This window comes from Protomyctophum parallelum (genome assembly GCF_964188405.1).
Source record: "Protomyctophum parallelum genome assembly, chromosome: 3".
Taxonomy (NCBI): Eukaryota; Metazoa; Chordata; class Actinopteri; order Myctophiformes; family Myctophidae; genus Protomyctophum; species Protomyctophum parallelum.
This window is the reverse complement of record NC_139698.1, coordinates 41,841,268-41,865,293: the sequence shown is the minus strand read 5'-3', so window position 1 is coordinate 41,865,293 and position 24,026 is coordinate 41,841,268. Positions and strand designations below refer to the sequence as shown.

Here is a 24,026-nt window from a genome sequence, read left to right as displayed (position 1 = left end):
CTAATGACGTAATCGTCAGGGTGCAGGGACGTCGCGTATTGATGATGAAACAACCAGAACGGACTCTAAAATCCGCCATACTTGTTGTGAAATGAGCAGCCACTTTTCACATGTTTCTGGAATGTCGCGTCGTAGAATATCTCAATTCAAACTGGATGCAGCTAGACAGGATAATTATCTTTTTGATAAGACACACCGGGGACACTGACCTAATTACGCATTGGAGAACAATTCATTGTTTAACCTGTTGTAGTTTTGAGACTTTACTGTAGGTGTCGCTCTTGGCCAGAACCACTGAGAAAATGAGATGTTTTTCCTCTACTCTTGACAGGAGGAGGCGGATCATAGACATATCTATGAGGCGGATGACAACCTGATAACTCCTACTGTCACGGCCCTTCTCCCACAGCTGCTTGTTAAAGCCAGAGAAAGTAAGCTTTGCATACATTTAACGGCCATGACACTGTTGGACGGAACTATTATTTATTTCCATAGACAATATGTTTCCCCAAGAAGCAATAACATTCACCAGACTTGCTAGCCTGCTGCAGCTATACTACGAGCGGACCCCAGCTAGCCGGGGGTGCTAATGCTACAGTCATTTAGCTTTACTGCTGCGCGAGTGCGCGGCTTACTACAGTTAGTTTCTACATAAAACAGTTTACTATCTAATCGTTCAGGGCATACGAGGTGTCTGCGCAGAAAGACTGATCTGTTTTTCCCTGGTGTTGGCATGGTATAACATTTGGGTTGTAACTTGTATGACATCTGCAGGGAAATCGAACGCCAGGGAATCTGTGTTGTTCTACTGATACTGCGTGGCCAACTGACAAGATTCCAGGATCTGTTGCTGAAGAATCCATCATTTATGTTACTGTGCCACCGGGAGCCCCAGCAGCATGGCAGATGACAAGGACGTGCTGCGTGACGTGTGGTTCGGCCGGATCCCCACCTGCTTCAATCTTTATCAGGATGAGGTCACCGAGAGAGAGGCTGAGCCCTTCTATGTAAGTTAACCATAGTCATGGACTCATGGGCAAAGTTTAGAAACTTCAACCTTGCTGTTTGGACAATACCCTGCCTGTCACTGCCCACACAGTGGCTCTGTTATTTGTATTATTGACACATGTGGAGCATCATGTGCCTTTATGTGCTTTGGTGAAATTGCCAATTAGGCTTAATAAATCCCATTTTGGAGCTCTAGCACTGTGCACTAAACACTCAAACACCAACTTTATACACTTGATGCAGATCTAATATGTAGGGCTTGTAGGCCATCACAATCACAACAGAACAGGCCAGCTCCATATATGGAGTATGGACCCTGGGCAGGGGCCCGGGGCCATGGCACTGCACTCCCTGTTGTGGTGTGGAACGCGTGTGTCGAATTTGAAGTCGGTGGGGCTAACTGTTCGAGTGGATTACAGACGTACACACGCACACACAGACTTTTATAGTTAGATTCAGAGTGTATAATTGATTACGGGTCCATTCGGTTACATTTCTACACTCTGGTTAACCACTTAATTTTAAACCCTATATTTAGTTGACCAGGGTCCCCCAGGAGTCTATACTTGTCAGTTGTCCCCCTCTTTCTTTCCCGCTACACCAAATGTATTCGGCAGATTGTCCAGAATAGGGATGCTAGAGTTCATGTGTTTGAACTGGGTATCCATAATCAAACGTTCTCGGTTGTCTCCAGCTGCTGTTGCCCAGGGTGAGCTACCTGCCTCTGGTCACAGACAAGGTTAAGAAGCATTTCCTCAAGGTGGTGAAGGCTGAGGATGTGGAGGAGATGTGGTTTGAGTATGAAGGAACGCCTCTCAAATGGTAAGTAGATACCGTATCTCCATATAGACATGTAGATAATTGGGGGGAATTGTGTGAGAATATCCTTGTGAGTGGTTCTAGGACTTAAAGGAATAGTTCGAATTTCACTATGGCATCAAACAGCTAAACAATGTGTGCACAGCACCACATGTTAGAGGGACAGACATGGAGAGCACACACACTTACCTTTATTTCCCCCATTAGGCAAGAACTAACTAGCCACAGATGAACTGAAACAGACAATCAACACTGGGATAGGTTAAGGGTGTAAGCACACTTAAGCCGCAAGAAACACCTAGCCCAGGTGTCTCTACCTAAATAGCTGGTGGATGGAAATGACGCTCCTGCGCGGTTGCAACTTGACACATCGGCAAAAAAACTGAAACGCTTTGCCAACACTGCAAGTTGAAGCAGCGCGGAAGCGTCATTTCCTTCCACCATCTGTTTAAAAACCAGGAAGAGACGCCTGGACTAGGTGTCTTCTTGAAGCTTCTTGTTTGCCCTGACAGGCAAACAGAGCTGGGTTACAATAATACAGGGAGGTGAGACAAGGCAGGTAAGGGAACAGCAAACAAGGCAGACAGGAAAGCACAGAACATTTACTACAAAATAAGATTTACTTAGAAAACAACAACTACCAGAATACAAGACTGAAACATAACAAGAATAAGTAAAAGTCCAAAAACAAATATAATAAACACATACAAAGTCCAAGGAAAGAGGAGCAGACTGACAATTCCATCCTGATTTACTTTGTCATTATGACAGAGTCGCATGCAGAAAAAGCTGATCTACAATAATCACAGTGTTGTGAGCTTGTAGATCAACTATATTTTCAAAAATAAATTGAAAGGTTTTGAAAATATTTCCCTATAATAACAAGTGGTTTTACAAGCTACAACAAAAGGTACTCCACATTAATTATTTCCTCATGAAAGAAAGAAATATGCGGTGATGAAGTATAAACTAGACAGCCTTGCACCTTCCTCAGTATGTTGCTGAGTCAGTTGCTAAATTGAGCCACCAGGTGTCAGCTTAGGACCACAAAAAAACGTAACGACGACACATGTATTAGTATGGCCATGGTTTTGTTTGTACATTTTTGTTAAAGTCATTTTATAGAATAAAAAATGTTTTATCCTTATTTTCACAATAATCGTTCTGCATAAATGTAACAACCTTTCCAAACACTCCAAATGATGCGTTTCCTGCCATGCCTATTAATTTTCCAATGTGCTGTATGAATAAATCATGTTATCAGTCAGTACTCTTTGGAGTGATCATGGGATCTTGTGTTTGGTACCTCCTGACAGGCACAATCCAATCGGAATGCTGTTTGACCTCCATGCGGCCAACTCTGCCCTTCCCTGGAACATCACTGTGCACTTTAAGGTAGAGACTAGCCAATTGTTACTAGCTGAGGTTCACCTTTTTGGGAAATTGTAATGATAGCACATGAAAAATAGTGTTTGTTTTTTACAGTATGTGTATTGTGGCGTTAATTCTGTGTTAATGTGTTCTCAGTGTATTGTGCATGAAAGGCTACTCAAAGTGATATTGTGTATTAGCCTACAGCAGAATAAAATGGAACAAGACCCACATGTGATATGCTGTGTGTATTTGCACTTGTGTTTCCCAGAATTTCCCTGAGCGTGATCTGCTCCACTGCCCTACCAATTCAATAATCGAGGCCCACTTCATGTCTTGCATCAAGGAGGCTGATGCACTGAAACACAAGAGCCAGGTGATAAATGACATGCAGAAGAAAGACCACAAGCAGCTGTGGATGGGCCTGCAGAATGGTACTTACACATGCACTGACTGACATAGGCACATGTAATAATCTCTTACTTACACATACACAAATTCATAATGGGAATTCCTTTGTTTAATTTATTTTGAATATTGCCGCACAACCTCTTTGAAAAGCAGTGTTGTAGCCATATTGTACTGGGCGGGCAGGATGGGAGACAAGATGGCCTTCTCAGTTAACCTTATCACATAACCTGTTTTGGAATAGAAAAACTAAATCTTGAATACTAGTGGAAGCGCATGTACTCAAACATTTATCTCAGTTAGGCTACATCTCGAAATTGTATTATATATATTGTATATATCATTGTTATAGACAATTCTGCTGACTTTTGCCAAACTGAGCACCCTTATTAGTAGTTGTGCAGAGGGATTCAGATGGTTTTCGTTTAAAAATGCAGTTTTTCAATTAAAATGTGTGTAGATGTAGCCTTAGTCTAATTATGATTTATCTGATTTGAGGAAACAAAAAGGCCCAAACTGATTGAAACAAACAATAGGAAAAAAGAAAAGAAAAGGCAGGTATATTTGGTGAAAAAAAACTGTCTTCATGTACAAAAAGAGCTGAGAATTTGAGGCAGTAGCGATTGAATGATTGGGAAGAATCTTTAGCTCATATGAAAGTGATAACCCAACGCATGTTGGGCCAACTTTTCACAATGTTTGAATGAGGGAGAGGGCTGAGGGAGGGGGCTGTTTGACTGTGCACTGGGCAGGAGCATGTCTCAAGTTTCAACGGGAGAACGGAGCGGCATCTGGATCGGATAATGGATCGGCCCATTTGCCACCGATACCCGATCTAGAATTTTAGCCTGGATCGGCGCCGATCTCCGATACGATACGAGTAGCCATGACATAATCTAAACTAACAACAAACATCATCTTGGCGATCCCTGGCTCCAACAAATCTTTTTAATATGGCGGCCTGCGCCTCTGCGGCCTAATTCATGTCAATTTGGACGTCACGAACTGATCAAGGAACATGGCTGTGGTTATGAGTTTCTCTAACATGAAAATGTTAGAGAAACACTGGGCTAGATAATAGACAACTGAAAGACATAAGCCCACTGACAACTGTGCTTAGTGCTTACCATTCATTAATATATAGGGGCAGTGTTGTGCATTTAGATTTGCTGTGGTGTTTAAACTCATGTACTTTAAACGTGTGTGTGTGTGTGTGTGTGTGTGTGTGTGTGTGTGTGTGTGTGTGTGTGTGTGTGTGTCTGTGTCTGTGTCTGTGTCTGTGTGTCTGTGTGTCCATGTCTGTCCAGATAAGTTTGATCAGTTCTGGGCCATGAACAGGAAGCTGATGGAGTATCCCACCGAAGATGGAGGTTTCCGCTATATCCCCTTTAGGATATACCTGGTCAGTAACAAACTGATGAAACACACACACATTAAAATGTTTTAGTACCAGAGACTATTATACTGTAGATCTGCTATTTTTGGCTATTGTTCCAATGTCCCCTCAGAATAGGTATGCAAGGGATCAAGTGGTTCATGTACAAAAACTATCACGCAAAGATTTGGCGGCCTCCTGCAGAATCTCTGAGGAGACCCCTAGCTGTCCCGGAGGGAGGCATCCTTTGGTTAGACATAGCATTGGTTAGACATAAGGTTGGTGAGGGGTGCGTTAAGACGACCGGATTAAGGTTGGTGAGGGGTGCGTTAAGACGACCGGATTAAGGTTGGTGAGGGGTGCGTTAAGACGACCGGATTAAGGTTGGTGAGGGGTGCGTTAAGACGACCGGATTAAGGTTGGTGAGGGGTGCGTTAAGACGACCGGATTAAGGTTGGTGAGGGGTGCGTTAAGGGTTGGGAGAGGGTTAGGTTTAGGTGTGCTGCCATGGCAGATTTACAAGCTGATGCTAGCCATTTGCTTTCTTTGAAAAATGCTTCTCCAACTAAGGTTCATATTTTTGTATGTAGCCACTTTTTACTTTCATCATCATCATCAACTTTATTTATACTCAGAAATACAGTTGAGGGCAAGCCCTCATTTTCAACGTAGCCGAGGTTACAATACACAAAATAAAGTAAAAAAACAATACATCAAACGCAACATTATAAATCAGGATAAATTACAAAGGAACTTTATACAGAACAACCATCAGTAAAATAAATCAATTGAAGCAGGAGCAATCACGGTGAAAAATGTTCTGGAGCATTCCTTTGAACTGGCAGGGAGCTCAGTTTTAAAGAGTTTTGGAGTTCATTCCACAAGTTGGAATGAACAGTCTGGTCTGTCCACTAGGTGGGGTTAGAGGAATGTGTAAAATATACCTCTGTTGGCCTACTACCCTGTAGATTGCAAGTTTGCAGAGTATTTCTACCCAATCTGAGCAAATGTATCCTTTCACTGAGATAGACTTGTCATAGGGATCCGTTCAATTCAGGCTAACTTCTTATTTTTAGCCCTGACTATAATAACAACCTGTTCTGTAACTACCTGTTGTATATTGAATTTGTTGTGACTTGTGTGTGCCATTGATTGATAACTAATTTAATATAGGTCTACATCCTGACTACATTAGTGGTTGGCTATTGCTTCATCTATAGACGAAACAACCAACCCTTTGGACCATTACTTATGTCACTTTGCCTAAAACGTGTCTAAATAGCCCTAAAACACTATGAACACTGTTTTGCAATCTTTCTAGCAATTATTCATCATTTCCAGCACATACGATACTATGATTCTCTCGAGTTTATTTGCAATGCCATTGAACCAGAGTGAGACTGTGGTTGTGCTTACAGTTAACTCATAGGACATGAGGCAAAAACAGGGGTGAGGTTTGGAGTAGGGGGATCCCGTCATGTCTATAGCCTACTACTGACTCAGGTAAAACTCCCTCGGAGCAAAATGATGAATAAGCGCTTCAGCGTTTGCCTGGAAAACATTAGCTTGCCGAGTGCCAGACAATGTGTGTGTGTGTGTGTGTGTGTGGAGTACTTTTACAGTACCTGAAACTGATTCCATGAAGCCCTGGTCTTCATTCAACCGGAAACCGAGAAAGACGTAATTTCTTCATCTCTAAAGGAATTTTCTTATATGGGCATGTCAGGACAAGGTAGTTAAAAATGTGGAAATAAATTTGGGCAATTCATTACTGCCAAGTCTACTGTTGGTCTCGTTGAGGGAGATGAGTCAATGCCTTTGAGACTATTGGTATGTTTATATTAATTACATAACTTTATTTTTGACAAATTATTATAGAAATATAGGAATTGGAATACATGCTACCCCACCCTCTATGCTTGACTAGCAAGCTGTGTTTTTAAAATACATTTGTAATGTAAAATAATTGAGTGATTGGTTGTGTAGACTAGAGTTGCATCCATTGCATTTGCCAGCATTTGTCTAATGACAGGTGGTAAATTGCCTCCCTGAGGTATTGTTGGCTTGTCAAATTTACTGTGACATATTTGGTAACTAACATACAGTATGGCTATTTTTGTGTAACAAGAGCAATGGAATGGTTATCAATCAAAACCAAGGCTGCATCTGGGGGAATAAAGTAGCCCTTAAATAGATTATTTCCCATGTAAATCTTCAATACATGGCTAATTAAAAATTTCAACCTTTGTATTTTTGTGGTAATAAAACGGCAATAACAGGATGTTGCTGCAGGGTTTGTTGGTTTGCTCCAAGGCAAAAATCACATAACTACATTTTAGTTTTACTTTCCTTGCATTCTTTTTTTTAATACATACTGTTTTTAAAAACTAGATCTAAGTTAGAACACAAGGATTCGTCTTGGAGATTTAGCTTTATGACCAGAGGAGACATGTCGGACTAGAGAAGAAGGCGCCCATGCTGACTGTACAGCAGGCTGGCCAAGACAGGAATGAACAGTCCCTACCCCCATCCCCTCCGAGGCCAGATTGAGGTCTTTAGTGTAAATAACATGTGCTGTGTTTGATGCAGACAGAATTAATGACAACACTGACTCTAAATAACAGAGGGCTCACTTCCGTCTGGCCTGCACTCCCCATAGAGAGGAGGAGACCTCATGGGCACAACAGCGTTGAAGTGAGTGTATGTGTGCGTGTGCGAGAAAGTAAGAGAGATCGCTTATGTACACTAGCACATGTATATTTGATTAAGTTTCGGTTTTAGGCATGTTTTCAAGTGTGCCTGTTTGTGTGCTGTTGCGCGTTGTACTGCCGCGCCCGCTAGTGTGATTGCAGACTGGACTTGTTTGGCAGCCAGAGCCTTTTCCTGCTCTAGAAGTGACGCCACTCTGTGATTCAAAGTGCCAGAGGGGGCCGACCGTCTGTGCGGAAAGTGAAAATTACAATGCTTGTTTTAAAGACCACTTACATTGTTGCTCTACAGGTATGCCTTTTTCCCCTCCATGACTAAGTGCTTGCTCACAAACTTCTAATGCAATACCAGGCAGTCATAAATAATAGCTTTTTTGTTACAGTGCTTTGGGAGGCATTGAAGAATGGGTTTATTTAATCTTAGATGTCATCTTGTAGTGGAGCTGAGTTGTGTGCAATAATGCCAAGGGCAACAGGTGATTGGTCTGTAGTATCAGGGAAGAACTCTGTCTTTTTTCATTAATGGTTTGCGGTTTTAGTGTCGGAGATAAACCAAACCAAATTAAATGTTATGATGGTCATATTTTCACGGCATGAGTTTGCCCATATAAATCATATGTGATTGTCAAGATAAAGATGTTGTATCTTGATTGTTGTTGTAAGGGTCTTTGAAGCTCACTAGGGCTTTGGAACTCACTACATAAACAGACTAATGAAGCTACACAATACACTCTTGATTGTTCAAAAAGAGAAAGTGTAAAAAAAATTCTTCCTTTCAAAAGTGCACATATGTGGTTGCTTTGATTGCTTTGCTAGGAACCTACTTTCTATTTTCAGTTTGTCATTCATGTTTTATCTGAACTCATAAGCAAGGTAGGCTGTTGACTTGCTGTGATCATGAAGAAGTAATTAGTACAGTAATTACTGTAGTAAATCCCGACCCCTCACATCATTACAGAACCAGACCGATATACTCGCCATCAAGAAATAACAATTGACGTAAAATCATGACCACCACATTTGATTAATGCCACAAACCAAATGATGAATAAATAAATAGGACATTCAAAGTGACACCGCAGTTTTAATTTACCAATGGAAGGTCTCAGGGCTCAATGGAAAAAAGAGGCCATGCTTTCTCTCCCACCTCTGCACTCTGTGGAAACTTATATTGACTGACATTTGTGTACTACCACCCATTGTTTTACTGTCAATTAGGCAGATTGAATCCACACCGGCAATTAGGCCATGGGTTGAGTTCCGCTGCTACTCTTTTCGGTCAGTAAAAGCAAGCCATCTCTTTTCACCTGACTCCTAAAGACACCTCCCTCCCTTGGTGTCGCCATGTGCCACACTGCCAGCTAAGGTGTCACGCCAGCTGAAAAGAAAGTGTCTCTGTCCAACGAGTATCACGCTTCTGTCCCCAAGGATCAATGGGTCCCCTCTTCTTTGTATGGCGCCGTGCTCAATAATTCATGGTCAACTGTTAAAAAATGCAACGAAGTAGCTGTCACTTAGCACACTCTCGCCGCTCTGGCTTTTGGGGATGATCCCGCACGAAAGGCCCTGCTTCCTGCCAGTGACTCACTCTTTCTGTGTAACCCAAGCTGCAGCCTCACGCCTCTTCAGCCACCTTCACCTGGCTCGTGCGCAGCTCCGCGGTGTGTAGTTACAGATTGGTTACCCGACCCCTAGTCCTCACCAGTTTCCTTCTCAGAGCACCATGATTAGCCCCTATTGTGTGTCAGACTCTCTGTTTGACACCTCGGAGGCTGCAAGGGTTGGGTATCTGACCGGACCTGGTATCTTCCCCAACCGTGTGCTGATGTTCTGGGTTTCATTCCCTGTGAAAGCTCAGTTGGTAAGTTGTTGGAATGGAACTGCTGCCCATGGCAGTGTGCCCGCGCGTTCGACTCCCGATCCCGACAGCCTTTACTGCATGTCACCCCCCCCATCTCTCTCCCCATTTCCTGTCAGCCTACTGTCTGTCCCTCCCATAAAAAAAAAGGCGAAAGCCAAAAAAAAGAAAAAAATGCTCCACCTCAAATGCACAAATGCAAAATAATAATAATTATATATATATATATATATATATATATATATATATATATATATATATATATATATATATATATTATAAAACTATTCTCAGGAGAACTACTAAATAGAACAGAAAACTATCCTTGCAAAAATTCTTAATTAAAAATACTTTGGCCAAGATGGGAAACCATCACTATTTGACTGACTGGAGAATAGAGTTTTAACTCAAAGTCATGTTTTGTTAAGCTAGCTAACATAACCAGGCTAGTAGCTACAGTACACAATGTAAACGGACTGGCTGCAAGGTGTGCAAGCATGCAAACGCCACGTCCGATACTTATCTTAATATGTACAAAACATGCGTTTGGCAATCATATGTGCAATATACACTATACTTATCAATATGTGTAAAACGCTACAGTAAGTAAGCAGGTGCTTTATGTTATTTTAAGTTAAGGGCATTATGCATCCAATGTAAATTTTCTAATGAGATCCTGTTGTGGGGGAGGGGTTTTCACATCGTATGATGTGTTCCAAAAAATTGCAGATCTACAAGCTCACAACACGACACATGCATGTCATTTTAGTGGACGAGAGCCGGACGGTAAACGGAACAGGACGGCATGGCAGCCACAACCGGCGATGGTAACGGCAGACGGCATCAATGTTAAAATATGTAATGTTTTTGCCGTTCCGTGCCATCCAGCAGAGACAGTAGTTCTACAAGTGTCGTGTTGTGAGCTTGTAGATCTGCTATTTTTTGGAACACATCATACGATGGAATATGAATTGCGCATCAGCCATTGAGTGGGCCTGCTGCTCTCTGTATTACTGTACTAATGATATCCAGATTTCCATATTGATTTGAACAGTGAACCACACCAGTTCTGTTTGCAATATGTGACGGAATGTTGGCGCTTGCTAAATCACACATTCCCGGCGGTCAGGCTCATTTCCAGTAACATGTTATTGACACGTATACACATGCCGGTCATTCATAACGTTCATTTGGAGTGGTGCCGTGTATCTAAAGAGTTTTTATTATTATTATTTTAATGCCATCATTGAAGAAAATGTGTGTGGCATTCTGTTAACATCAACTTGTTAAAGTGACCTTTTCCTTTGGTTCACTTACCTAACAAGGCTAGAGGTAATTCAGAAATAAGTAAAAAAACACTTTTTGTACAAAATAGATTACCGAGTATGCCTTCAGGCAATGGCGACCCCATCTGCGTTCTGCCATTTTCTATGGGGGAATTTGTATTGACACCATTTTTTGGGGGGGAAATTAACTGAGTGAGACTTTTGACATTTCTGGGTGATTTGTACAGTAGATTCAACCATGGGAGGAGTGGTTGGAATTCTGTAATAAACTGTAGTGCTGAAGACTGTTGTGGTGAGGAGAGGACTGCTGAGCTCCATGGTAACCATGCGGCCTGCTCCTCCCACAGTGGTTTAGTCATCTACACTGGGGCCTGTTGTGGTGCCACAGTTACTGCACTGAAGGAAATGCTGGCTAGTTACCTCGGTCAGCTGTTTTTACAAGCATGCGACATGCGTAAATTGTGTCCTGTATCATCTTGTATCAAATCCATATGAGACGTGTTTTGTCCGGTATTTAGCATTTACTAGACTGGGGCACTGGCCTACTCGGGGACGATGCAAGTCAGGAACGGTGCAAGTTGTAAATGCATGCCCACCCGCCAGTTATGCATACCCGTTGTACCCGTTGTCTGTCTGCCTGCCCATGGAGATTTCTATATCTCTCTCTTTTGTGCCTATACAGTCAGGCATGTGCAAATATGGAGTCCAGGCCAGTCTATGAAGTCAGTACTACGATATATTGATGATGTCAGGGCACTCCATATATAGAGATTTGATTTCATCAATATTTTTCGAGATACGCTGATCCATCAACCTCCCACGCATTACTTCCTCGCCTTCATTCAGGTTGAGTCGGGCGGTCCCATACATACAGTATAGGTTAGGTATGCATGTTGTTTTGATACAGCAGGTGGTTCTGGACAACCCGAGCTCAATATACTGGTATGTATATGAGCGTATCGGTTGGATCAGTGGTTCTGGACAACCATCTATCCGGGCAACAGCAGGCACAACACTCCCTTGTGTTGTCGCAGACGTGCACGCTGATTATGAAGCCGGCCGGTTGGACAGTTCTCGAGATATGTGAACTACAGATGTACACACAGAAGGACTGACACAGCATTAATTATTATAGCTAGTAGGATAATGGGGGGGGGGGGGGTGCCTGTTGCTAGCCAGGCACTATAGAAGCACATACCTGGTTGCATTGTGATTATATCTTAATTCTTGTTCATATTGTGTCGCCTTTCTTTCCCTTCAGTTTGTTGTCCTTTTCTCTGGGTGTATAATGTATATAGGAATTGCAGTGATGTGTAGAATTGATGTTGCAGTGTTTAATACATTTTCCGTGTTCTGATTCCTCTCCAATTTTATTCCAGACCATGAGTGACAGGCCGTTTATCCAGAAGCTGTTTCGGCCTGTCTCTCCTGAGGGCCACTCACACACTCTAGGGGACCTACTGAAAGAGCTGTATCCTGCTGCTATAGCAAACGATGGTAGGTACACGTACACATACAGCTGTACATACAGTACATACGTAAGTGATAATTAAACTTGTAATACCACTCACAACCTACATAATTACAACCTACGTAATTATACTAGAACTACCTTATTTGAACCCTCCAACTTCATAGTATGTGCAGGGTCTCTCGCTCTGTGCCTGTCTGTCTGTCTCTCTCTCCATGCATACTTGTGTGCACATGGCCACACATTCAGTCATCTGCCGTTCATCTGCATAATGACCTTTATACTGCCTTTTAACACCTATTTTATGCACACATCCTGTGACTGGGACAGGCACACACATTTTAAATGTTTGCAACCCTCAATTAAATTACCTTTTATACAAGATTCATTATTTCACAGGATCTGCATGGCTTAAGGAGATTTATGGGTACTAAAATGCCACATTGTCCAGCTAGCTACCTATAACAGCAGAGGCTAAAGCAGTTCGCTATAGTTGCTACCCGCAAGGCTCTAAATAAAGCTCCTAATAGTAAACAACATGTTTGCTGTAAAATATTACTAATGACACTCAACATCTCAGTACAGTTGTGTGTGTGTGTGTGTGTGTGTGTGTGTGTGTGTGTGTGTGTGTGTGTGTGTGTGTGTGTGTGTGTGTGTGTGTGTGTGTGTGTGTGTGTGTGTGTGTGTGTGTGTGTGTGTGTGGTGCGTCTCCAACTCTAGTGGAGAAAGTGTTCATGTTTTAGGTACCCTTATCAATAGCATGCTAGATCCTCCGGAAGCAGAGAGAAGAAAGAGAGCTGTCCTCTTTGTTTATTTTATTTACACAGCCTGGAGAGGCTTCTCATAGATCCACACTCTCAGATACAACATGTGCCACATCACGAGAGGGAAAATAATTCAAACAAGTGAAAAGAGATGAGGGTGGGGGGGGCACAAGTAGATAGTGAGAGGAAGGGATGGAGAACGAGAGAGATGGGTGATAATGGCAGCAGCCTTAACAAGGTACAGGGAGTTATGGCACTCATGGAAACAAACTGAATTACTATCTGTTCAATCATGTGCTGGAATTTGTGTCGTTGCAGAGGCGTTGCATGGTGACAAACTCATGCACACACGATGTAAGCTGTACAACGTTGTACCATTAAGTGCTCTGCACACAGCGTATCGGTATACAACACCACGACAGCTGCTGGTAGAGAAGATGAATTCCTGTGATTGGAGCGCATACTGGAGTAGATCGAGGGAGGGAGAGAGTGGGCTGGCAGATAGAATGTGAGGAGCAGCAGTCTAAACAGGGAGCGTCTGAGGAGGAGGAGAGAGGAAGTAGATAAGGAGACAATAGGCTGTTAGGACACAGAGCCCGCAGGAGACTCACCTGCACACAGGAGCCAACTGCACCCTCCTTCTCTGTCTGTCTGTCTGTCTGTCTGTCTGCCTGCTGCTCTGTCTGTGTTTCACTCCATCTCCATGCGTGCTGCTCTGTCTGTCTATCTGCGTGTGTGCTGGTCTCTCTGTCTGTGTATCTGCCTGCACGATGGTCTCTCTGTCTGTGTATCTGCCTGCACGATGGTCTCTCTGTCTGTGTATCTGCCTGCACGATGGTCTCTCTGTCTGTGTATCTGCCTGCACGATGGTCTCTCTGTCTGTGTATCTGCCTGCACGATGGTCTCTCTGTCTGTGTATCTGCCTGCACGATGGTCTCTCTGTCTGTGTATCTGCCTGCACGATGGTCTCTCTGTCTGTGTATCTGCCTGCACGATGGTCTCTCTGTCTGTGTATCTGCCTGCACGATGGTCTCTCTGTCTGTGTATCTGCCTGCACGATGGTCTCTCTGTCTGTATCTGCCTGCACGATGGTCTTGACAGACTTTCTGTGTCCCTTTCACAATTTTGTCTAGGATTCACTTCTTTGTTTGTTGTGAGTTTACTTCTTTCTCTTTATAATATCTGTCCCAAATGTCTGTCTTTACTGTTGTCTCTCTTTACTTATGCCCTCCATACATTATTTAGCTTTTTCACTCTCTTCATACACACTTTGATCTCTGGCTTCTTTTTTGTTTTCTTACTTATTTATTTTACCCTGTCTTTGTTCTTTTTCTTTCCAACATCCTCCCTCTCTCCCATCCCTGGCCTTGTTGTCTTTTAATTTTCTCTCCATCCTCTCCGAGCTGGGTGCCAGTCTGACGCATCAAGGTGAAAGTGTTCCTTTTGTCTTCCTTCGTTTGTTTGGTTTCCAGCTCTTCCTCAGTCGGCAGATGAGTGTGGGTGATAGCTGGGGGATCATGGCTGCATGTTTGGATTAGTGGGACCAGGGGCGTGTGCTTTGCTGGGGGATGCAGGGTGGGGTAGGAGCATGCTGGCAGCATTGTTCAGGACAAGAATTCAGACAACCCCCTTTTCTTAAAAGGGTACCATATTGGCTTTTGAAGTAAATACAAAAAAGTTCTGCAGCATTTCTCTTTGTTCAAGTAATGTCTTAAGCATAACACCCTTCTGTTATGTCTGTGCCAAGCATTTGTATGATCCCTCTGAGACGCAAAGCTTCAATCCAAATCAACTTGATCAAGTAGGCGTGGGTGGCTCGAATGAAAAACGGGGGATTCCCCAATGCCCAACTAGTCATGGGAGTCAATCTGTAACTATTTTAAGACTGTTGAGTGTTTATACATGTACCTCCACGCAAGTGGAAAACAATACAAACAGAATGGCAACAACATATTACTCTAATTAGTGGTCAGCCTTGACGTCTCTGGGAGCTGTGGTGTTTTTTATTTTTTAAACCAGGTGCATTGTTTGTCCCTGGGAAACCTGAGAATTATAGCCAAATGGTACTTTTCACACGCATTTGTATGAACCGCACATTTATTGTAAGATGACCTGGAGAACTTTATGGTAATGTTGGAGATGCGTCCTTTCAGAGGAAAATCTCCACATTGATTCTTGTCTACGATCAGTGGTATCTCCTCCCTCCTGACTACACAACTTTGAGCAGCAGTGTATTGCTTCATGATCACGAGAGACACTCTGTGTGTAAATATTAGCCCATGGCAAAAGGTGTGTTAGGAATCAGCAATGTCTTAAAAACCTGAGATTTGGGAATGGTTGTGTCTGACTTTAAAATGTCAGTTGTTTATTGACAGAAGCCAGCCAGGCAGGCAGTCACTCAGTACATCAGTCAGTCAGTCAGCCTGTATGTCTGTCTGCCTGCCTGCCAGTCAGTATCCATGCATCCAGCATGTGGCTAACACTGTTGTGTAGCCAGGCTCTTGGCTGGCCTTGGTGCATATTTGGGTGCAGGCTCTGAGGGAAGTGCGGCCTTGCGGTCCTCTTAAATAGGGGTTGGCTTCGCTCGAGTAACAAAACATCTTGTCTTGGCCAGCAGTCGCGCAACACTCAACCACAAGCGTGTGTGTTATGTGTGTGTGGCCGAATTAGTCCAATTTTATTTAGACAAACACACTGTGATATTCTCTAGCTGCTGTAGTGTGTCATTACCAATTTGGAAGTGGAAGTGTTGTGTAAGTTGATATGTCATGGTGGCCTCAAATGCACTTGTCCCTGTGATTGTTAATGGTCACTGTTGTAACCAAGTAATGAATCACAGTTTATTATGAGTCTAACTTGGAAAACACCACCATTCTATGAATGTATTCCTCCTTGACATTCTTTCTCTTTATGCAACACATATGCCATTTGGTGGATCGATCACATTACATGTGTCGCAGTATTGTGTGACTGCATACATTTTTAATAAAACGATACCAGCAGCTATGTAAAACAATACGATATGTTGCGGTTTACAAGCTTTACATACATAATATACTTTGATTGTTGTCATTGTAGCAACAGCAGTAAGAGTGATAGGTATATATAAGAAAGAGGGGATGGGTGGGGTTCTCCAGGGTAGCATCCAGCTTCCTCCTCATCGTCCCCACCTCCAGAGTTTTTCACTTTCACTCCCAACTCTGGAACACTCAGTTTCTCACCAGCTTGTTCGGTTTATTGGCATCCTTTGTGATGCTGCCAACCCCCTAACATATCGGCATTAGTTGGCTTCTTAAGGCTGAGAAATACCAGCAGGTTCTTATCTGCCATCAGTGTGGTGAAAACGAACTTGTAATTGGAAGCACAATGTTACAATAAAAATAATAAATTAAATTGAAAATGCACATATTTAGTAACATCTGCAAATATCTAGTAACATCTGTGTGTTCATGTGTCATGTTCAGTCACAGTATTTAAGTAGAGGGTGGGGTCACTCACTAGGGGGCAGCGTGGTCAGACCCACGCAGGCACACACACACAAGTTTGCTCATTGTAAAACTACCACACAACTGAAAGTTACAAAAAATAAAAAAGAACCATCTAAACAAAGTCACCTGTCAGGAAAAAACTGTCAAAAGTCACTTTGGCTTACCCAGATTTGAGCTGACGTGGTGCTGCTTTACGGTCATGGGCACGGCAGACACACACACACACACTATTCCTGCAGACTCCATCACTTATGGCTCCATTAGACTACTATTCCTAAGTGAGCCGTGCCCCGTCATGTAGCATAGTGAGCTGTGCCCCGTCATGTAGCATAGTGAGCCGTGCCCCGTCATGTAGCATAGTGAGCCGTGCCCCGTCATGTAGCATAGTGAGCCGTGCCCCGTCATGTAGCATAGTGAGCCGTGCCCCGTCATGTAGCATAGTGAGCCGTGCCCCGTCATGTAGCATAGTGAGCCGTGCCCCGTCATGTAGCATAGTGAGCCGTGCCCCGTCATGTAGCATAGTGAGCCGTGCCCCGTCATGTAGCATAGTGAGCTGTGCCCCGTCATGTAGCATAGTGAGCCGTGCCCCGTCATGTAGCATAGTGAGCCGTGCCCCGTCATGTAGCATAGTGTGCCGTGCCCCGTCATGTAGCATAGTGAGCCGTGCCCCGTCATGTAGCATAGTGAGCTGTGCCCCGTCATGTAGCATAGTGTGCCGTGCCCCGTCATGTAGCATAGTGAGCCGAGCCCCGTCATGTAGCATAGTGAGCTGTGCCCCGTCATGTAGCATAGTGTGCCGTGCCCCGTCATGTAGCATAGTGAGCCGAGCCCCGTCATGTAGCATAGTGAGCTGTGCCCCGTCATGTAGCATAGTGAGCCGTGCCCCGTCATGTAGCATAGTGAGCTGTGCCCCGTCATGTAGCATAGTGAGCCGTGCCCCGTCATGTAGCATAGTGAGCCGTGCCCCGTCATGTAGCATAGTGAGCTGTGCCCCGTCATGTAGCATAGTGAGCCGTGCCCCGTCATGTAGCATAGTGAGCTGTGCCCCGTCATGTAGCATAGTGAGCTGTGCCCCGTCATGTAGCATAGTGAGCTGTGCCCTGTCATGTAGCATAGTGAGCCGTGACCCGTCATGTAGCATAGTGTGCTGTGCCCCGTCATGTAGCATAGTGAGCTGTGCCCCGTCATGTAGCATAGTGAGCTGTGCCCCGTCATGTAGCATAGTGAGCTGTGCCCCGTCATGTAGCATAGTGAGCTGTGCCCCGTCATGTAGCATAGTGAGCTGTGCCCCGTCATGTAGCATAGTGAGCCGTGCCCCGTCATGTAGCATAGTGAGCTGTGCCCCGTCATGTAGCATAGTGAGCTGTGCCCCGTCATGTAGCATAGTGAGCCGTGCCCCGTCATGTAGCATAGTGTGCCGTGCCCCGTCATGTAGCATAGTGTGCCGTGCCCCGTCATGTAGCATAGTGAGCCGTGCCCCGTCATGTAGCATAGTGAGCCGTGCCCCGTCATGTAGCATAGTGAGCTGTGCCCCGTCATGTAGCATAGTGAGCTGTGCCCCGTCATGTAGCATAGTGAGCCGTGCCCCGTCATGTAGCATAGTGAGCTGTGCCCCGTCATGTAGCATAGTGAGCCGTGCCCCGTCATGTAGCATAGTGAGCTGTGCCCCGTCATGTAGCATAGTGAGCCGTGCCCCGTCATGTAGCATAGTGAGCTGTGCCCCGTCATGTAGCATAGTGAGCTGTGCCCCGTCATGTAGCATAGTGAGCCGTGCCCCGTCATGTAGCATAGTGAGCTGTGCCCCGTCATGTAGCATAGTGAGCTGTGCCCCGTCATGTAGCATAGTGAGCTGTGCCCCGTCATGTAGCATAGTGAGCCGTGCCCCGTCATGTAGCATAGTGAGCTGTGCCCCGTCATGTAGCATAGTGAGCCGTGCCCCGTCATGTAGCATAGTGAGCCGTGCCCCGTCATGTAGCATAGTGAGCCGTGCCCCGTCATGTAGCATAGTGAGCCGTGCCCCGTCATGTAGCATAGTGAGCCGTGCCCCGTCATGTAGCATAGTGAGCCGTGCCCCGTCATGTAGCATAGTGAGCTGTGCCCCGTCATGTAGCATAGTGAGCCGTGCCCCGTCATGTAGCATAGTGAGCTGTGCCCCGTCATGTAGCATAGTGAGCCGTGCCCCGTCATGTAGCATAGTGAGCCGTGCCCCGTCATGTAGCATAGTGAGCCGTGCCCCGTCATGTAGCATAGTGAGCCGTGCCCCGTCATGTAGCATAGTGAGCCGTGCCCCGTCATGTAGCATAGTGAGCCGTGCCCCGTCATGTAGCATAGTGAGCCGTGCCCCGTCATGTAGCATAGTGAGCCGTACTTTTATCTCTCTTCTCCTTCTCCTTCTCTTCCATCCCGGTCCTCCAGATGAAGCCAAGCGGTACCAGGTGGTGATCCACGGGATAGAACCCCTGCTGGAGACTCCCCTTCAGTGGCTCAGTGAACACCTCAGCCACCCCGACAACTTCCTCCACATCTGCGTCATCCCTGCGCCCACCGACTGAGGCCGCCGATCCATCGGCTCGGCCCGGCCACCGACCAAGGCGGGATGCAGACTAACTAACTTTAAGAGATAACGGGAAGGAAGGTGGGGGGAGGGTGGGGTGTTGAGGTGTGATGTTGTCATCATAACGGGTTGATGTCCTACCGTGCAGCTCCTCGTGCAGAGCCCCATCCTGACCTGTACACACGGCCTCTGTCTGTCATCTCCCTCTCTAACTGTCCCAGGATCTCCTTTCTCTGTCCTCTTTCCCTTTGGGACAGCGGAGTGTGATACAAACCAAAAAACGGTATGAAAGCCTTATAGTAAAATGGGCAGTTTTGGGCACCTATCAAAAAGATGTAAAGCAGGGAAGTGTGATTGGTCAGTTGGCCTCTTTCGGTCCATCCTGCCATATCCATGCTCTCCTCCCCTCCTCTTTCTTTACCCCCAACCCCGCAGATGAAGAGACAGTCATGCCTCTTTCGGTCCATCCTGCCATATCCATGCTCTCCTCCCCTCCTCTTTCTTTACCCCCAACCCCGCAGATGAAGAGACGGTCATGCCTGTCGGAAGGTGGCGTGAGGGGCTGTGCTTGGTTTTCTTCTCCAAGTTGCCTTACTTTCCACATTTGTGCATCAGTCGGACGTGAGTTTGTTTGTACTCTGCTTGGGCAAATCATCTTCAAGAACTTATCTTCATTATACGCCTATGCTCTATTTTAATGGCGTGTTGCATGGCCTAAATGGCCAATCTACAAGCTCACATGCTTGTGGATTGGCTCTTTTGGAAAATATTCACAGATTATGACAGGCCCAAAATAGGGATGCCAGGTTGAAAGTGGTCAACACACACTCTAGGTTTGATCAGTTCATTCGATATCATCTGTAAAATTCTCATACATATTACCGTAATAATTAACTAACAAAGTCTTGACTAAAACCAAACCGACCAATTTATCGATTTTGGATTGCGCGTGGACACACAGTTGGTTTACCCACGTTCAGCCAGGAGGTAGGGCATAGGGCTCGTGTCACACCTTCTCATCCACGTAGCACAAATCAGATAAAATATGAAAAATATGTCCTAAATGTTATTTTCTGTCGCATACTCCCATCTCAAACATTTGGTCATTTGGTTATTTATAGTATAAATACATTTTATCTTCACTGCATTCAACAATCTCACAAGGCATCCGTCCCCCCCTTTCAGTTCCCCCGTCCTTCATTTTGTTCATTCTCTCTTGTTCTCGTGTCGTTTACTGCCAGTGCACTCTCTCTCCCTCTCATCTCCACTGGCTAATTATCTGTTGGCATTCCACCCGCTGCTAATGAGACCACTAAACTACCCTGTCTGACAAGCCTTGGGCTGCCCTGTGTGTGTATGTGTTTTTTTTCATCAAGGTTATGAATGAAGCGGCGCAGTAGGGGATGTGTGTGTGTGTGTGTATGTTTATATGTATGACTGTATCTGTCTGTTTTGGCATCTGAGTGGATGCTTTTGTGACTGTATACGTACTAATTACAGCCATCATTTATAGCACCCTGGGGGGGGTCGGGAGGGAGAAGGAAGGTGTGAAGATTTCCAATGGAATCCTGTCTGTCCTCTCTCTCATACACCCGTCTCATGTCACAGAGACAGCCCTGTAATTTTGTGTGTGTGTGTGTGTGTGTGTGTGATGTCACAGTCATACACACACATCACATCACGTCAGGCTTCCTCACCACGGCTGCCGCCGCCGAACTTGATGGGATGGCATGTTTATGATGTTGAGTCAGGAACCAGGCTCGGCGTAGGGCAACGTGTGTGTGTGTGTGTACACGCTAGTCCTAGACACAATGATCAAACGTGTCTGGCTCACCCCCGTCTAGCTTGTCTTTAAGGGATTTCCCAAGCCACCTTCTAACCCCTCCTTTAGTGTTGTTACATACAGTAGGACACACGCGGTCGGTGACAAAAAGCATCACACGGCGACGGGTTTTTCTGGGAAGAAAGCTAAAGCCTTCCTCTTGTTGTTGCAGATCTTGAGTTTTACACAACACAGTGGTTACAGTTACAGGATAAGTTAAATGACAATGTTGTGAACATGTAACACTTTTGTTCAAGTTGGAAAATGAAAATGGCAAAAAATGAAATTGCAGTAATGTACGGTAGTTGAAAAACTACATACTAACTAAACTACTTCCACTTTGAGGCATGGAGAACCATTGTGCGTGGGGATCGGGGTAAAAGGCAGATGTTTTTTTATATTACATGACGCAATAAAGTACATAAGCATTTTAGCCCGTTATCAGTTACAATCTATGTCATTGTATCTCACATAGAAGTCCTCTGTTATCAATGTGAAAATGATTGACAGCTGGGTATCAGTGTTGAGGCTTTGTTAAAAAAAAATCTAAGGTGAAAACAACTAAAAAGTTGGTTGCTATTTATTTGTTTCCATACCAACTACGAAAACATGACCAGTTTGGTCTAATAATAGCCAAACTTTACCGTCCACATGATTTGTGCCAGATTCCGCGAAGCTCCCTCCAGACATACCGGTACACACATTTTATACGTAATCGACACCAACCGCAAAGCCTCCCCCGCAAATAACGACCCAAGTTACATTAATTGCCCCCCACTGTCCTGCTAGATTCCGCGAAACCAAGCACGTACATAAACACATACTCACACATGCATTCATTCATCCTTAAACCTGTACACACACAGACATTTATTCAGAAGTGTTTGTGTGTGTGCTTGCGTGCGTAGGTGCGTGCTTGTGCTTGCACACACGTACAGGCGTAGTTTTCTCAGTTTAACAGGTCCCAGGGGGCGAGTGGTAGGGTCTAGTATCAGACAACAGAGCGCATATCAAGCAGATCAACAGATGAGAGTGATTAGAGCTTAGATAGAGGAAGCGATGAGTGTATTCCCTTCTCTCTAGCCTGCCTGCCACAAACAGCACAGCACCCCAGGACAGACACACAGAATGAAGGTTAAGTGGGAGAAAATAGCCACATGGAGAAAAGAGTGGTTTGTCGCCATAGCCATAAACTAACAGCCTGTAAAGATAAAGGGAATTGGAGAGACGAGAGAATGGAAAGGGATTGAACGTGGAGATAATCTATGAGTGTATTCCCTTCCACTTGCACAACACAGCCTCGCCATGAGAACCGGAAAATGAATAAGATACTGGCACTGACGGGGGCGGGGGGCCCTAGGGGTCGTGTACTGTAAATGACGTGAATGACCACCACCTGCTGACTGGACCGTGTGTGTGTGTGCGTGTGTGTGTTTGTCTAGACAGGCTTGTTTACAATTTCTCCAGTTTACCTCCAACACTCTCAGCCAATACAGGTCATGGTGCTGACTGAAAAGTTCTCCCCATTTTTGTACTTAATTTTTCTCTATATCTTCCATCTTTATAATTTTATTCTGTCCATTATGATTGCTCATTTTCTAAGACTGAGATGAAATGAGATGAAGGTCTATCTGCCAGGTGAAAGGCATGTTGGTTAGATCAGTGGCTTTGTTTGAACTGGGGATAAATCCTTCCACTAAGACAAACACCATGTGCTTTTAGTTTTTCTCTTTGCTTTTCTCTATCACCTTTTGGAGGTTTTATTGTTTATAGCTTTTTCTTTTTTTTCTTTTCTTTTTTGCTACAAGCATATTTACAAAGCTGTATAAATAAATATATAGAAAATATTTGTAGTATTAAAATTGAATAAATAAACAAAATGGGTTTTCTATTTGCTGTGTGTGTGTGTGTGTGTGTGTGTGTGTGTGTGTGTGTGAGAGTACCAAGGGTGTTTTAACCGTCTTCCTAGGAAGACCAATGTGCTAATACAGAGGAATGCATTCATCAGGTATTGAACAATTACAATGTGATGAATTCACTTGCTCATTATGATTTGAGGCAAATGCCTTTAAAGGACAACTTTAGTTTTTTTCAACCAAGGTTCATGTTTTAGGTAGTTATTAGAGAAACTAAAATATGAGTGTTAATTTTCTTTCATTTGCTGCTTTCTTTCGTTTTAGGGATTTTAGCAGTTTTTGACGGGGGGCGGGGGCATTCGAGCATGGGGCTAAATATGTATTTCTTTACAACATTTTATGGCGATTTCTTTTTTTATTATTTAGTATAGTCCTACTAGACTCCAATAAATTACATCTGGCCACAAAAGATCACAGGATTTATTGAATGTGACAAACTGACATATTGAGCCTATACACACAGTGTAAGCCTTCCCCGAGTAGGCTACCTTCACAATCAGTAGATCCTGTGATCTTCCGTGGCCAGATGTAATTTCCTGGGATCTAGTAGGACTATAGTAAATAATACAAAAATAAATCACCATAAAATGTTGTACAAAAATACATATTTAGCCCCATGTTCGAATGCCCCCGCCCCCCTGTCAAAAAAAGCTAAAATCCCTAAAACGAAAGAAAGGTTAACACACACTCTAGGTTTGATCAGTTCATTCGATAGCATCTGTAAAATTCTCACACATATTACCGTAATAATTAACTAACAAAGTCTTGACTAAAACCAAACCGACCAATTTATCGATTTTGGATTGCGCGTGGACACGCAGTTGGTTTACCCACGTTCAGCCAGGAGGTAGGGCATAGGGCTCGTGTCACACCTTCTCATCCACGTAGCACAAATCAGATAAAATATGAAAAATATGTCCTAAATGTTATTTTCTGTCGCATACTCCCATCTCAAACATTTGGTCATTTGGTTATTTATAGTATAAATACATTTTATCTTCACTGCATTCAACAATCTCACAAGGCATCCGTCCCCCCCTTTCAGTTCCCCCGTCCTTCATTTTGTTCATTCTCTCTTGTTCTCGTGTCGTTTACTGCCAGTGCACTCTCTCTCCCTCTCATCTCCACTGGCTAATTATCTGTTGGCATTCCACCCGCTGCTAATGAGACCACTAAAC

General features: G+C 44.3%; 1 protein-coding gene across 1 annotated transcript; it reads left to right on the top strand.

Annotated features, from left to right (window-relative positions):
- The first annotated feature begins 359 nt into the window (after positions 1-359).
- atg5 (ATG5 autophagy related 5 homolog) lies at positions 360-22,682 on the top strand. Its single transcript, XM_083761827.1, has 8 exons — positions 360-431; positions 775-1,007; positions 1,703-1,830; positions 3,144-3,222; positions 3,470-3,632; positions 4,914-5,008; positions 12,213-12,330; positions 18,972-22,682. Exons 2-8 carry the CDS (start codon positions 900-902, stop codon positions 19,106-19,108), a joined length of 828 nt encoding a protein of 275 aa, XP_083617953.1. The 5' UTR covers positions 360-431; positions 775-899; the 3' UTR covers positions 19,109-22,682.
- The last annotated feature ends 1,344 nt before the right edge of the window (positions 22,683-24,026 follow it).

Excerpts from the sequence above, each read along its gene's own strand:
- atg5 (XM_083761827.1), top strand. The coding sequence starts at position 900 with ATGGCAGATGACAAGGACGTGCTGCGTGACGTGTGGTTCGGCCGGATC. Across the intron at positions 1,008-1,702 it reads GAGAGGCTGAGCCCTTCTAT|CTGCTGTTGCCCAGGGTGAG; the intron begins GTAAGTTAACCA and ends GGTTGTCTCCAG. Across the intron at positions 3,223-3,469 it reads ACATCACTGTGCACTTTAAG|AATTTCCCTGAGCGTGATCT; the intron begins GTAGAGACTAGC and ends TGTGTTTCCCAG.